The sequence below is a fragment of the Podarcis erhardii genome, assembly GCF_964252035.2.
Source record: "Podarcis erhardii genome assembly, chromosome: 1".
Classification (NCBI taxonomy): domain Eukaryota; kingdom Metazoa; phylum Chordata; class Lepidosauria; order Squamata; family Lacertidae; genus Podarcis; species Podarcis erhardii.
Genome location: NC_138497.1, coordinates 100,210,299 through 100,226,795, shown reverse-complemented (window position 1 = coordinate 100,226,795; position 16,497 = coordinate 100,210,299). Strand labels below are relative to the sequence as shown.

Genomic DNA, 16,497 nt, shown 5'->3' with positions numbered 1-16,497 from the left:
AGAACAGAAATTAAATTAATTCATATTAATGTAAAAGAAGTAAACCAGCAAATTATTAGCTAGACTTAATAATCCGTTGATAACACAAATACACATAAGCATTTGGACTAAATCCGGGGAAATACAGCATATCTGTAAGCAGCTCAGTCTTTCTGCATTTACACCACGTAATTTGTAGCATAATGTGGTCCCCAATCTGTATGAAGAAGTGTATTTAGTTTAATTCATCTCTGGGAGTTAGGATTCCTCTGAGGAAACTCTTATCCCAGCTTACAGAAATTCAGCCATTTGAATGTCATTAATATTAATGAGTCAACTGATGAATCAATATGCACTGTAATGAAATTATCCTGAAACCGTATGTTGCTGTTGTTGTTTGTTTTTTTAAAAAGGATTACAGTGGTAATAGTAAACAAGGGAAGCAAAATTACTTTAATGTCAAGGGCCTGGTTACCATGTGGGGCTGTGGGGTATACTTAGACATCAATCTCCCCGCTCCCCTCTTTTCTATATTTTCAAAATAGCTTTCTTAGTACATGGGGGAAGTTTATTACAGATTCAGAAAGGCTACTGGGATAAAGACAGTTTAGACAAACTGCATGTTTGTTCTTTACATAGTGTTGAACAGTGTGAGAAATTATGGGAAATCATGGCTATTGTGGCCTGAGGCAAGGGTGGGACATTTTTGGCTTGCCGGGCCTTTGTTGGACTCCAGTTCCCATCAGCCCAAGCAGCATGATGAATGTTCATGGATAGTGAGAGTTATAGTCCCAAAAATATATGGAGGGCCAAAGGTTACTTAACCCTGGTCTACAGCAAGGTGTCATGACCTGCAGCACTTTGTCGCATTGTTATACCCTAATAATCATCTTGAGTTTAGTTTTAGACTCCAGCATTGTACTTTAAACAAGACTTAGCAGATGTTTTCAAGATGAATTCCTAGGGGAAATGTCATCCAAAGCAACCCATTTGAAACAAAGCGTATGTGAGAGTGATCAGCAAGATAATTGTCCCTTTTTGAGAGAGATAAAAAATGATGAAGAAAAAAACTGAATGATGGAAAAAGAGGTTTGTTAACTGCACTGACTATATTCCTGATATGGTTCACATCCTGGCAGTCCAAGGTTCAGTACTGCACCCCCGTCAAGAAGAAATGTACTGTGGTCTATGATACACAGTCAAGTTAAGAGGCAGTGAGCACTGTGTCAGATACCTTTATTGATGGAAGTTGTTTTTTTAGGACTGCAGAGACCAAGGCATGACAAACACAAATTGTTACAGAATCATTTTGCCCATTGAAAGAGAATCCAACCAAAACTAACGCTCCACTGAAGCTGCAGAAGGCATAGATATATTTGAGACAGACTCTGGGAAAGCAGAGTCCTTGGCAGGAGTCCTCATAACACCATTTGCACTGCCTGTTAACTTTTGCTAACAGATGTTAGGATTTCTGGAGGAGGGGCTGAGTTTTGTTCATATCAAAAGTCAGAAGCAAGTCACTTATCACTCCCTGAAAGAGGGGGGAAAAAACCAGTTTGGGAAACCCAATTGACTGGTCTCGGTGATGACCAGAGACTCTTGTCAGTGTTCTTCTCACTTTCCATTTGTATGAAATCAATATAATTTCCAGAGCACTGTACATAAAAATATACGTATTATGGTCTGTATCCAGTGCTCATTTTGAGCTAGACTTTCCTGTGCTCAGGACATGACACCCAATTTCCATGAATCCCCCCATTGCAACCCCTGTACATCATGAAAAGCTGCTCTTGAGTGCTGAGGGGGGTCCTCACATTTACATATGTTGGTTTAGTTGATTTCTTGATACACTTTCCAAAAATGTGTGTTTCTTCTTCTTCTTCTCCTCCTCCTCCTTCTCCTTCTTTTCCTCCTTCTCCTTCTCCTTCTTAGAAAAAAAGGTGCTGGTACTCACCATGAAGTTGTTATAGTAAGTGCCACACTTTTAACATTTGAAAATGTTAATGTTGAAATGTTGAGTACCCCCAGAAAAAAAGCACTGTGTGGTTCATATGTGTTGAAAGAAGCAGTGTGCAAAACCTACAGGAAAAAGGTTTCCCCCCGGTCATTTGGCTATCTATAGCTTGCCCTTCATCTCAGTGAATCCTAGGGCAGGGTATTTTATTGATATGAATTCATTTATTTCACTCGGTGGCAGCAGAATTCTATGGAGCAGCCACCCTTTCTCTCAAAATCCAGACAGTTTGGAGTTTGCTTATCATGCATGCATGATTTGTTCATAGTGACACTGTCCTATGTTTTACAGGGGCTGCAGGCTGCATATTATTGCTCATTTCCAACTGCCTTTGACTGAGTCAAATGCTGGTCCCTCTAAGCTCTGCCAATTATTGTAAGCTTTCCAAGGCAGAGGGCTTTCCTATTACCAGCTACACAATCCGTTTGGCCAGGGATTGGAACTGTGACATTCTGTGTGCATGCGTGCTTCACTCAGAGTTGCACTAAATAATATGTTTTGTCGTTTAAACTTTAAAGTATTAGCTGCAGACAATGCTGAAGCTCCGCTGGTGCAAGAGACTTCCATGCAAACTACAGAGCATGCTCACTCCAGTCCACCACACACCCTTGCAATAAAGTCCAGAGGGTGGGAGCCAGTGTGGTGTAGTGGTTAAGAGCGGTGGACTCGTAATCTGGTGAACTGGGTTCACTTCCCTGCTCCTCCACATGCAGCTGCTGGGTGACCTTGGGCCAGTCACACTTCTCTGAAGTCTCTCAGCCCCACTCACCTCACAGAGTGTTTGTTGTGGGGGAGGAAGGGAAAAGGAGAATGTTAGCCGCTTTGAGACTCCTTCCACCCACCCCACTCACACACGAAAACAAAGATCACCACAGCCAATCACAAACAAACAATCACACCCTAGGCCAACCCCAAACTCTCTCACCACCAAAGGAACACAAGTGAACAACACAAACAACGCTGACACCAAACTCTACATACATTAAGCATAATAGAAACACCACCACCTGACCCCACCCCCATCCATCTTCCCTCCCTCCACCCCCTTTCTTTTTCCTTTTTTTCCTTTTTTTCTTTCTTCTCCCCCTAATGCCTCAACAAATGAAACGGATTTGTAAAAATGTTACATGGGGGGGGGGGGAAATACGAGGCATTACACTTCTGTAAAACAAGAAAACCCTAAATAAAATATTAATAAATAAATAAATAAATAAAGGGAGTGAAAGGCAGGGTATCAAATCCAAACTCCTCTTCTTCTTCTTTATTTGACAGCATGTCGTTGTTCGGTCCCTGCTCCTGCCAACCTAGCAGTTCGAAAGCACTTCAAAGTGCAAGCAGATAAATAGGTACCACTCCGATGGGAAGGTGTTTCCGTGTGCTGCTCTGGTTCACCAGAAGCGGCTTAGTCATGCTGGCCACATGACCCGGAAAACTGTCTGCAGAAGCAGACAAATGCAGGCTCCCTCGGCCTTTAAAGCGAGATGAGTATCAAACCCAGAGTTGTATGTGACTGGACTTAACAGTCAGGGGTCCCTTTACCTTTACCTTTTTAGGGGAGGAGAGAAGATGGAAATTCTGCTGGGCCTGTGGGGCTTTGCACACAGAGCATTGGATAATGATACAGTGGTACCTCGGGTTAATAACTTAATTCGTTCTGGAGGTCCATTCTTAGACTGAAACTGTTCTTAACCTGAAGCACCACTTTAGTTAATGGGGCCTCCTGCTGCTGCTGTGCCACTGGAGCACGATTTCTGTTCTTATCCTGAAGCAAAGTTCTTAACCCGAGGTAATATTTCTGGGTTAGCAGAGTCTGTAACCTGAAGCGTATGTGACCCGAGGTACCACTGTCCTGTTTTGAACAATATAGGAGGAATTCAGCATCACACTCTTCCCATCATCCCATTGTCACAAACATTTTTGATTGCCAGACAGAACAATCCCTGCTTGCTCTCCCATTCATTGTTCTGCAGGTTCTCCAACCCCTCCAAAGCAGATTTGGGAGAGGCACAGGGTGTGCAGAGGGTGAGGACAGGGGCAAAAGGCCATTGTGTTAGTGGAAGCCCTCGTGCTAGCATGCTGGGTTAGATGAATCCTAGCATATGGAATGTTTGTTGATGAGATGTTTATTGATGAATGAACAAGTGGTGTATTCAGTGATAATTTTTACTGAATCTCCCAACGGTTTTGGAACATTGTTTCAGTTTAGTGGAATGACAGATTTCAAACTAAATCCATTTGGTTAAAGATAATATTTGTGTTTCTTTCTAACATTGCAAGGGGATTGTAAATCCTCACTGCATCAAGGTTGCAAATTCCTCAGGAGTAACACATTAATCATGTGATTATCCTTCATTTCTTCACACCATGTTGCAGTGGAACTGATGATGTAAACCAAAACACAGAACAAGTTCAGAAATGCGGAATTGAGAAAAGGGTGTGTGAGGACAATAGCTTTTTATAGATCCAGAGACGGCAACTTTTGAGAACAAGCCCTGTTACCCAATTATCATAGGGTATTTTCAGCGCCTCTTCTCAAAGAAGCAAAGTGAATCTTAAGAACATAATGATTCTTTAAAAAAATCTCTTCTTAAGTAATCCCTGTTGATTTCACAAGAAGCTTTAGCATCATAGGCAAAGTAACTTCAGCCACAATCCTCTAATTATCTCCAGATACCATTTATACAGCTCAGTTTGACACCTAGGCTGAAGTAAAGGTTAATGAAATTCTTATTTGCACATGTTGAAAGGCAAAACATGAAATGCATTCCTCACATAAGGCTGGATATGCCCTCTGTTTTGAAGAATTTTAGTTCAGGCGAGGTAAACTTTGTGCTATTTTAAAGAAACTCTTCTTTTGCTTCTTCTTCTTCTTCTTCACCCAGAATGAAGAGATTTCTATTCTAGGCATGTATGGTGTCAACTGAATACTATGTATTCCAAGAGGTGTTCCTAATATTTCAACCATGGGTATCACTAATCACACAGAATGAGAAATTGTGTTGGAATGAACTGATGTGATGCTTACAACAGATGTCTGTGCAGTAATATATGTATATGAAAGATATGTATGAGTAGCAGGTACACCGACTCATAAAATATTTTGTGCATTGCTATTGTTCATGCTTGCTTAGAAAACTGTATCATTCGGTGCTCTAAACTGAGAACACGTAAGAACATAAGATGAACTCTGCTGGATCAGTATGAGGCCTATATAGTCCAGTATCTTGTTTCTAACCATCACCAGCAGATACCTACAAGCATAACAGTACCAGCACGACCATTTGTTTATCCCCAGCACCTGGTATTCAGAGCAGTGTAACTATCACTGAAGATAGATGTACAATTTTGTTCAGACCTCATTGGGCTGAACTTTTGCACTCTTATATTTTCTCCCTGAAGATTATTTTGCACTTCTGCAAGTGTTAGGGGTACCCTGAGCCTGCTGATATCTCTGTCGTGCTTTTTCAGCAACCCCATTTCGGCTTTAATACTGTTGGCACATAACAGTAGAGTTCACTGTCAGAGGGAACAATAACCCTCTAATATGAATTTGTCTAATCTGAAAAGATATCCAAGTTTGTGACCAGCACTATATTCAACGGGAGTGAATTGCCTCACTCTGGGAAACAATGGAGACTCTAGAATACGTTATTGATTTATGTTTTTACATTTATAGCCCACCTGTCTTCTATCATGGAATGCAAGGCAGATTACATGCTATTCTCAGGCATTCACCCATCTGGGCATTAACTAGAAAGAAATCTGTTTAGTTTCAGTGAGGTGGCAGCCTCATGTGCCTTCAGGGTTGATAGAAAAGAAGAAACTTGTAAGAAAAGCTCCATTTTTATATTCTAAAACATCAGTGGTTCCCAAACTCCCTCACCACTTGAAAATTGCTGAGGATCTTGGCTGACCACTTAATGAGTTTTTTTGCCTGTTGTAACAATTGTAACACTGTGCTAGATGATATAATTTTCAGTTGTATTTTTATTATTTCCTTTATTTCTTCCAAATTGTACAATTTGTATTAATTCCATAGAATGTGAGCTATAATACAATAAAACACAATGTAAGAAATAAAAGCAATACAAATGCTGTTAAACGTGGATATGAATATGTAACACAATGGATGTGCCATTTCCTGTCTTCAACCACAAATACAGACATGCTGTAGACCACCCCAATGAAGCTTGTGAACCACTGGTGGTCTGCAGACCAGAGTCTGGTTAACTCCTGCTCTACATATAAAGCTCTACATAGATATTCTAAACTGAACAAATTTTGTATCATCCACGACACAACTTCGAAACACCATGTTTGCAGAGACAACCACTGACTAATGAACAAAGGCTGAAATGCAAATTTATTGCCTGTTGTTTTCTTTGTATACTCATTTTCCTTACAGCTTTTTACATGTAAATTGCTTGTTTAGAGTTTGTTTTTAAAAAACACAAATTGCAAATGGAAAGCCTGTAATAAACTCCAGGTATCAACTATGATTAAAACCTGGCCTTGTTTCTCAAAAACAACAACATGTTGTTTAGCCTGCAGGTATGAAGATGAAAGTTTGCCTTTATTAAGCCAGTTTTCAAAATTCATGTTTTGAAAGTTCACAGTATGTTTCAAAGAACAGTAGTAGATTGGGCCTATTGTATATTACAGTGAAACAATTATAATGTATGATGAAATTAGCCAATAGTTGGCCTAGTGGGGAGTCTGGTTTAATTCCACTATTTGGCAATTTCTTCAAGTGTTTGTTGTGTGATTATTCCATTATTCATTCAGTTGTCAGAATGAGAGAGGGTTAGATAGCTATTGATAGTCCTTCCATGAAGTTACGAGCATTGATGGCTATGTTCTGCCTCCACTGAGGGATGCAGCATGTCTTTGTGTACCAGTAGCTGAGAATCAGAAGTAGGCAGCGTGGTGTTGCATGCAGATCCTGCTTTCTGGTTTCTAATAGGCTTTCTGGTTGTCCACTGTTAAGAAGACACTAATCTATGTAGATTGGCCTTTGGCCTGAACTAACAGGGCTCTCTACTTTTGTGCCAGTGTGGTTTAGCAGTTAAGAACGGTGGACTCGTAATCTGGTGAACTGGGTTCACTTCCCTGCTCCTCCACATGCAGTTCCTGGTTGACCTTGGGCTAGTCACACTTCTCTGAAGTCTCTCAGCCTCACTCACCTCACAGAGTGTTTGTTGTGGAGGAGGAAGGGAAAGGAGATTGTTAGCCACTTTGAGACTCCTTAGGATAGTGATAAAGCAGGATATCAAATCCAAACTCCTCCTCCTCTTCTCTTATGGCTAAATCTTGTGAGGGAACATTTGATCCATACTTGCTTTAATATTGTATATTTTAAAATTTTGTTTGCCCATGTGTTAATAATATCAACACACTCATAAAATGTGGCATTTATATTACTCAACTGAAGAACAGTTTGTCTTACATTCATTTTCTGTACCTTTTGTATCAAATTCTACTTTTAACATACACCAAATGGGGCAAAATATAGCATTTCCTTCTATCTGCAACATTGACGTCTTTTTCCGTGCACTGTGCACCTGGCTTTTGATACCCTTCTCTGGGCATTTAATAGGGTGTTTTCATTATTATGGGAACGACTGAATGAAAGAACATGACAGACAGTTGGAAGTGTAACAAGGACTTTAGCTGAAACCAGCTGTATTGGAATGCCTTTGATGATCACTAACTGACTTCCATTTGAAGTCTTAAGTAGGTTGTTGGAAGTCTGATATCTTTCTGCTACTTCTAGCAAATCATCATCAGGTTATTATACAGTAATTGGAAACACAATACGATACATGCCCACTTAGGAATAAGTCCCAGTGAATTCAGTGAGACTTACTCCCCGCTAAGTGTATAGGATTGCAGCCTAAAGCACATATCATATGGATACACGCAGAGGAAAAGTTAACATTGTTTAAAAAGTAAAATAAAACTAAAAACATTGCTGTAATGGTATAGAATTCCAGGAATGAAAGTAAAATGTTAGTATCAGACCCTTCAAATGTCCCTATTTTCCAACGACAGTGTTGGATTTACAGAAGCCATCCTGGCTTCTGATTTGAACCAGGAATGTCCTGCTTTTCCTTAGAACATCCCTATTTTCATTGGATAAATAATGGATGGTATGGAGTTGTGTGATCCTCAAGCCAAGGATATAAGTAATTTTACAACCTTTAGAAGACATCTGGGCAGCCCTGTATAAGGAAGTTTTTTAAAAAAATGTTTAATGTTTTATTATGTTTTAATATATGTTGGAAGCCACCCAGAGTAGCTGGGGCAACCCAGTCAGATGGGTGGGATAATAAATATTGTTATTATTAGTTATTATTATTGGGATGTCCCTATCAGAGAAATGTTGGAGTGTTTGAAGTTTCAGGAAAACACAGTTGCTATTCACAATACCTGTACTTTCATGGTCCCGATAGCTGTAAGGGCAGGTATGATACCTTCTTCAAAGTCAGGTTATAATAACTTTATATGGCGCTCATCACTTGCACACTGAAAAAAATCATATAAGCAGACTACGGGCTGCTTATAAATGGTACTTTTCCAAACTCACTTTTTGAAACTGTGTTTATAAGAAAGCTGCTGTTAAATGGGTTCAAGAGAGGCATGTACTTTAGTAATGACATAAGGATCAGAAGAGAGTTTAAGAAGAGGTTCTTGCAAAGCTCCTGGGACATGTCATTATAGTTCACGTACCGCTTCCTCCCAGCCTAGAGAACTAAATTAAATTGCATTCTCCTCACACTTTGCAGAATTAATTCATGCTTTATATAATGTTGGAAGCTCATATATTTCAGCATTTAAATTGTTTCAGATATATTTTCAGAAATTACTGCTTACAAGTGCTGAAAAAAAAGCAAACACAGACAGTTGTTGATCAAAACAAGGGACAACAGAGATTGGAGAATTAATGCTTTAATTCCAGACTTGGGAGCATGAACTTTTATCTTATCAGGCTGGCCAGCCAAGCTTACTGACTGCTACCAGTCCTGGAAGCTATGCAAAAAATGTTTGAATTTTCAAGCAATGGAAATGGAAGTGGAATTACTTGGGACTGAATCTAAACATGCTTCTAAGAAGCATTTGGCTTTGGGGGTAAATTACAAATAGTTCCATTTGTAATGTGAACTGGCCTGAACTTTGGCTGTTAGATTTTGCCTGAGGATGTCTGGGGAGCAGAGGATGAGAGGAATAGATCTTTGTCCAACCAGAACCACATCACCTATTATTGTTGGGACTCTCAGTACATAATACGCTTAAGTACAAAGTTCGCATTGTATTCCAAACCAAATATTCCTTTTAGTTTTATCCCAATGACAGAAAAGAGAGCAGGCCATAATGAAAGCTGAACTCCTGGCCTACTTTATTGTTAAGAACAGGACAGACCATCCAGCATGCAAACCACTGGCTGTCTATGTTTGAATAAAGTATCACATGCTGCTAGAAGGCTCATATTCTTCAGGGGAAACATTCCTGTTACCTGGAGCATCTGCACTTGGGCCAGCTCCTAATACCCCCCTCCCTATGAACACAGACACACACACTTCATGAAGAAATCTATTTCGTAATGGAATGTCTCAATACGGACTGCCAAAGACTAACACAATAGTCTGTTAGACTAAGATTTGTAAGATTTCTTATCCGCCCTTCGCAATAAGGTCCCAAGGCAGGTTACAACAAGGTAAAATTATTGAATCAGTTATAACCATATGATGTTCCTCTATTTAAAAAGCCCCAGATTAAATGGTTATAATGATGAAACAACACCATTTCATGCAAAAGAGTGTAAATTCAATAAAAGAGGTTGGCAGTGCACAGCAAAATACCTTAGCTGACAAAGAGCAAGGTTCAAAAAATAATAATGAATCTTCAGCATAGTGAAAATAGCACTACAACTCAAGGACTGCTACAGAGAAAGCCCTTCCCTGGACTACCTTTTCCCACACTTCTGAGAGTAGGAGAACTGCCAGGGATTTCCTGCTCTGCCAATCTTAACACCCAAGGAAGATCAGAAGGGATGAAAGTGGTTTGTGACCAAAGTCATTTAGGGCTTTAAGTACTAATGTGAGCATCTTCAGCAGGGACCAGAAATGAGCTGGCAAGCACTGCCCACATATCACACAGCAACACATGGCCTTGGTGTGGCAGAGTGCTATGCAATAGGCTACTTAGGAATAAGCAAAAAGCCTGGATCACTGCTATAAACCCCCAAAATATGGAGCTTTAGCTATAGCAGAATAAAGTACATTTGCACAGCTAGAGATAAACACACATTTGAAACCACAGTGATGGCTGAAACCTGCTTGAGGGAGAAATGGTGGGAGGACAGTTAAACAACTTTCCCCACCCCCAATTGCGGTTCCACTCTGTTTCCTCATTTTAAAGCAGAATCACTATTTTTATGGCATTGTGGCACTGCTAGTGTGCGGATTTGTAGCCAGTCCAAAAATACAACATTATCTGAGTCCAAGCCTTTCTCCTGATTATAGGTAGAAATGAGATTGGATGAGTTACGGTGTGAATACAATGAGAGGAATATTGTCAAAATTCAGTTACCGGTCCACTATGGGAGCAGTGTGAGAAAAATATTTTGATTCCTGAATTATAATTAGACTGCATTATGGCCTCTGTATGGAAATAAGTGATTCTCAAAGGGGGAAAGAATGAAAATCAAATTTCCATCTGAATACAAACCCTTGGATTCTAAAAATCAAGGCATATTTGTTCATTTTATTTGTGTTCTTTAGGAGAGCAGCATTTGCAAGGTGTGTTTGGCTGAGATTAGGATGCAGGAACCTGTTAATTTTGCCACATTTCTTCATTCTCAGAGATGGGGGGGAGCCAATCAATAACTATAATTATAATTTTCTTCATTGATTGCTCAGAAGTCTTTAAAGGCACCTTCATTAATTTAAAAGTGTGCAAATTTACATAACTAAAAATCCTCAGCAAAGCAATAGCATTTCTATTTTCAAGTTCTTACAGGTTTTAGTCAGTAAAAGAGCTAGAATTAGTAACTAAGACAGCGGTATTTTCTAGCTGGCCACAGGACGAGTGGTAGCCGAAAACAATGCTCACTGTTTCTTTGGCTTGACATCACAAGAAATGACACTATGACAATTTTTCATTATCATCATAGCAGCATCGAAAGCTGCTAAATCTATGCAGGTTAGAAAGCCAATAAAATCTAATGCAGACATTAATATAGGTTGGCTTGTCAGGCCAAAATCCTTTCAATTAAGATACATTTCCCAGAATTTTTTGTTAACCTTTTTCTTCCACCATTTTGCCTTGTGTCAATTTGATGTTGATGGATATAGTCATATTCTGAAGAAATCGGGCAGATTCAGGAATTACCCCCTTTGTGAGAAAATATATACAGTCTTGTTCCTCTGTCACTGTACCAGTTTTCTTGCCTGGTCAGTCCCATAGAGTCAAATTACTCCACTCTTTCCATTTTCAAGTGTTGTGTAAGAAGGATTGTAATCTATGAAATTCAGAATCTTTCCACCTTCAGAATCACTTGATTTCATGCACATGTACATACAAATATCCCAGGCTTATTTGCTTAATACATTTCTCCAGTATTCATGTCTCTTAGCCTCTTCCAAGAAGAACTGAACATCTGTGAGGAAGAATGGTCTGCTATATTCTTCTGCATCTAGCTGCAAACTACAGTATGTGGGGTTTTTTTTTTTGTTTTTTTTTTGGTAAATACTCTTGGGAAAGTCTGACTATAATAGATGTTTCATATCCTCAATGCAATCATTCCTAATCTACACATGAGGAACAGATATTAAACTCCAGCTAACAGACCAGCGTATGAAAAGGTAATTGTTTTCTCGGCAACTAAACAGAGAGCACAGCTGTCCAGTGTTTTGGCAACAGCATGTTCATTACTTCATGGAAGACCCTGGATGATAAGTGACCTTCCTCCCAGGCAAATTGTACTTTAATGTTTTATGCAAGTCAAATGCTGCTTTCTGACTGTTCCAAAGTAACATTTTTATACAAGAAAGAAAGAAAGAAAGAAAGAAAGAAAGTGTACTTATTCAGGCACCATAAAAAAATCATTTACAGATTCAGCTATAACTACTTAGATAATAAGTGCGAATAAATTGATTAGGTATTTCAGTAGGGACCAATATTTCTAAAATAAAATATTCTTTTTCTTCCCACCACCCATTTTCTCCTACTGCAAATACTATTAAAAGTGCTTATGGTGTTGGATACTTTGTAATACTATGGTAACAAGTACCAACAAGTAAATCATAAATGTGGGATTAATTCCATAAATGTCAACAGGAACTCCCCCCCCCACCCCTCAAAAAACCTAATTGCGGGGAAGGGTTAGCATACTCTCCAAATTGAGCGAAAGGTCTCAGCAGAGGGAGGTTCTGTAGAAACCGCACAGAGCATGGTTTCAGGGCCAATATCCTGGGAGGCAGAGAGGAGGAGAAGATAGGAATATTAAAGAGGCTGGCCAAAGGTAGCTAAAGGAAGTGGTTTGGGTTTGGCTTTTTGGAAACAGGAGCACTGTACATGTACAGTGGTACCTCAGGTTAAGAACTTAATTTGTTCTGGAGGTCCTTTCTTAACCTGAAACTGTTCTGAACCAGAGGTACCACTTTAGCTAATGGGGCCTCCCGCTGCTGCCTCACCTCTGCCACACAATTTCTGTTCTCATCCTGAAGCAAAGTTCTTAACCCGAGGTACTATTTCTGGGCTAGCGGAGCCTAACCTGAAGCATCTGTAAAACCGAGGTACCACTGTACAGACATGGCCCCCTACATGTAAAATGAATATATGGAGGGCAAGCAAGTCCACCTTTAGAACTTCATGTTCTGCTTTGCTTCACAGTCTGAGGCACCATCTTCTCTGTTGATTGAGGGGTCACACATGAGATGTTGCAAGGAGCTAGGGAGTGGAGCTGAACACCCTTTGAACACTGATGGGGGCTGGGCCCCTCACAAAATACATTGAGGGGTGAAACTGCCTTAGCACCTATGCTCACAGCTAAACTCTCATGTATTTTGTGCTTGTAAAGTAGAGCATGTCAGTTCAGGACTAGGCCCTTCTCAACAACTTCTGTGGTCGCATGTGAAGGGAATTCTTCTGCATAAAGAAGCAGTCAGCAAAGTGTGCCCCTACCTGCATTATGAAGTGGAATTATCTGGGCCCAGGTTTATTAATTCAACTTGTCACAACCAACTTTCATGGGTCTTAAGATTACTTCCAATACTGTTGGTGTCCATTTCAGATGTCTGACTCTTCTCAGTGACATACTGAAAATAAGTGTACATATTTGTGTAATTTGTTTAAGCAGTGTTGCTTATAATAAGGAACAATTTTTACAGCTTCCTTGGGGAAAAAAGGAATCATAATGCCCATTGCACTAAATAGTTTATACAAGACTATAGAGTATACAAGGATATGAAATCTACAGTTATATATCTGAAATAGAACAAGAATAATTCTATTGCATATGAGTTAACTATAGTTTCAGCAGTTCCTTTAGTGTAGCATTTCACTTGAAAAGGCAAGGTACATGCTAACAGTTTAGACCAGGCATGTCCAACAGGTAGATCGTGATCTACCGATAGATCATTGGACGCCTGCGGTAGATCACTGGTAGATCATTGGCTCCCCCCCCCAAAGAAGCTGAACAACTGTGGCTCCTTCCTAAAAAACAGCTCAACAACTTTGAACTGAACCCAAAAAAGGGGGTAGATCACTGTCAGTTTTTAACTCTGAGTAGATCGCAGTCTCTTGGGAGTTGGCCACCCCTGGTTTAGACTAACCATAAAGACAGATTTTGCTTTTGTTTTGTTTTTTAAAACAATAGAATGGTAATTATTGTGTCCTGGTGCATAATTTCAGTTTGTGCATTTATCCTGCCTCTTGCATAACCACTTTCAAGCCACAGATATTTCACCTATTCAGTCTGATGGGGTCTGTCAAGTCCACAACCAGAACTGACTGTATTGGGATGCCACTTTTCAAGCCGCACACCAGAGATCGTTCCGGTGCAATCCTATACATGTTCAGAAGTCAGCCTCATTTAGTTCAATAGGACTCTTAGGTCAGTGTGCACAGGACCACAGCAGAAATCTGCTAAAGCATAAGACAAGGCACATGTGGTTCTACCCATTCTATGATCCTATTGTCCCTCTTCCACTCAGCCTTCACCCACACCATCTGCTGAGGTAAGCAGAATTCAGATTATGGATCGTGTTCTGTGAGACCCTGATGTAGTTTTTCTAACCTGGTTTCACTTAACAAAATACATTTACTGCATGCATTCTTTTCACAACCATTGATTTGTTTTGTATAAAGTGTCAAGAAAATTCCTTGTGGCTTTCATGTTGCATATTTATGGAATACCTATGGTATATAAATCAGCACTTTGACACTGTATTAGGTCAGCCAAAGGCAAACCTTGGTTGTGAGGAGGTGGCCATTGAAACAAAGTGTTTTCCACAGCAATTTTCTCTGGTTGCTGCAAAAAAGATCTAGCGCTTCTCTGATAAAGGACAGTTGTAATTTATAAAATAAACCATTAAAACAAAATACAGTGATGTGCTGTCCCTGGTGAAGAGAAATAAGGCTTTCACTTAAGTCCCATTGAACTCGATAGAGCTTATCTCCAAGTAGACTTGCATAGGAATTCACCTTGTGAATACTTTTATAAGCAAAAGCAATACCTGCTACCAGTGCTTTTTAAAATAATAATTTTTAAAAGTGTCTGTACTCACCACGAAGTTGTCACAGTACGTGCCAAACTTAACACTTGGGGGGGAGGGTGCTGGTACTGCATACCCTTGAGGGCCCCCAGAAAAAAAAGCATGGCCTACTACTCTTGTTGTTACAACATCCCCAACAAAGATATGATACTTATTCTGATTCGTTACATTTTTGTCTGGATTGATCTCATCACTATTGCCATGATAATGACCAACCTAGATCAAAACAATGGATGTCAATCTTCTCTGTATCATGCCCATAGACCAAATGATCAAAAATGATACATGATCATCATCATGTCACTGGTAAAACAGCTACACAAATTCACAGTCCTCTTACTTCAGCACATTTGGAGTACTAGGAGGAGGGTCAGAATCAATTTGGGAAATGACAGTTGAAATATGGCCTCAGATTTTCTTCATGCCAGTGATTTAACATAAAGTATTCCTAATTTACAAGTCAAAAAAAGATGGTGGCTCTAAGGGATATCTTTGCATATGTAATCTTAGGTAGTGGGGGGAAAGCAGTATTATTTTTTCCTACTTCTTACATCACCACCAGTAATAAAGATCCCACAGTGTGAAATTAACTGACAGTTCTTTTGATGATGAATGAGGAAGATGAAACTAGTGCATTCTTCCACAGCTGCTTTGGCTCTTTTGGTGCTTTATAAGAGTAATTTGTTTTGCTCTACAAAGAAAGGAAGAAGACAAAGTCAATAAGTAAGAGTTTGTTTTATTGTTTTACAATATCTTTTCTTCTAAATGCATAGTATGGTTACAATGGTCAGATCTTATTATGGTAAGTTTATTTTTAGGAGAGAAAAACAGGTGCCGGGACTCACCATGAAGCTGTTGCCCAGGCAGGTGCATTATGTGACCCATGAGAGCGGCAAAATAACCAGAGTGTACAAAGGTGATGGGATAAAATCAGGCCAAATCTTTATTGACAGCAGCAGGCAGGGCAAGGGTTGGCATGGCATTGGGTCCCAGGATCAGTTCATCATTCCACAAGCCCCATGTTGATGGAATGGTTCCTCTGGGTTTGGATCGCTCAGGATTGGCACATAATTTCATGATGAGAAATCTCAGAATTCCTTGGAAGTTGGGTAGATAAGTCTCAAAATACTACCAGAGAAGTGACCAGTATGAGTTCTGACATTTCACTTAACTACATGAATTCAGTAATTTTAGTGTAAAACTCAGGACACAAATGATTTATTGGTTATTATTTACAGAAAAGATACAGCAAAATAGATGTCTTTTTTCTTATCGTTAGCTCCAGAATGCTTGCCAGAAGGACATCGTGTTCTGCACAATGCTTATCGCAGCATCACTTTTGATTCCCTGGAATTGCAGGAAACTGCCATTCAGGACATGGTCTGCGATCATTCCCTTCCTCAAGGATGGTACCGCTTCATGATTGACAACAAGCCTGCAGAAATGCCAACCAAGTGTATAGAGGTTCGTACCATTTTTTTAAAAAAATATTTTCCCCAGTATTTGTGTGATTCCAGCTCACCTCTGATAAAATCTTCTGCAACTCACCTCTGATATATTCCTCAGTAATATTCTAGCCTCCTATGTTACCAAGGATATATGCATGGTTAGGATCTGGAAGAAATGTCCCCCTCCATATTGGATGGGCTAGATAAGGCATAGGCAAACTCGCCCCTCCAGATGTTTTTGGACTACAACTCCCATCATCCCTAGCTAACAGGACCAGTG

At 39.8% G+C, this 16,497-nt stretch overlaps 1 protein-coding gene across 1 annotated transcript in view; it reads left to right on the top strand.

The window, feature by feature from the left end:
- Positions 1-16,497, top strand: part of LOC309346569 (von Willebrand factor D and EGF domain-containing protein-like) — a 205,064-nt gene that overhangs the window by 24,628 nt on the left and 163,939 nt on the right. The window contains exon 2 of the mRNA XM_081870442.1: positions 16,049-16,233. Within this exon, the coding sequence (XP_081726568.1) occupies positions 16,049-16,233 (185 nt within the window). The remainder of the gene's footprint in view (positions 1-16,048; positions 16,234-16,497) is intronic.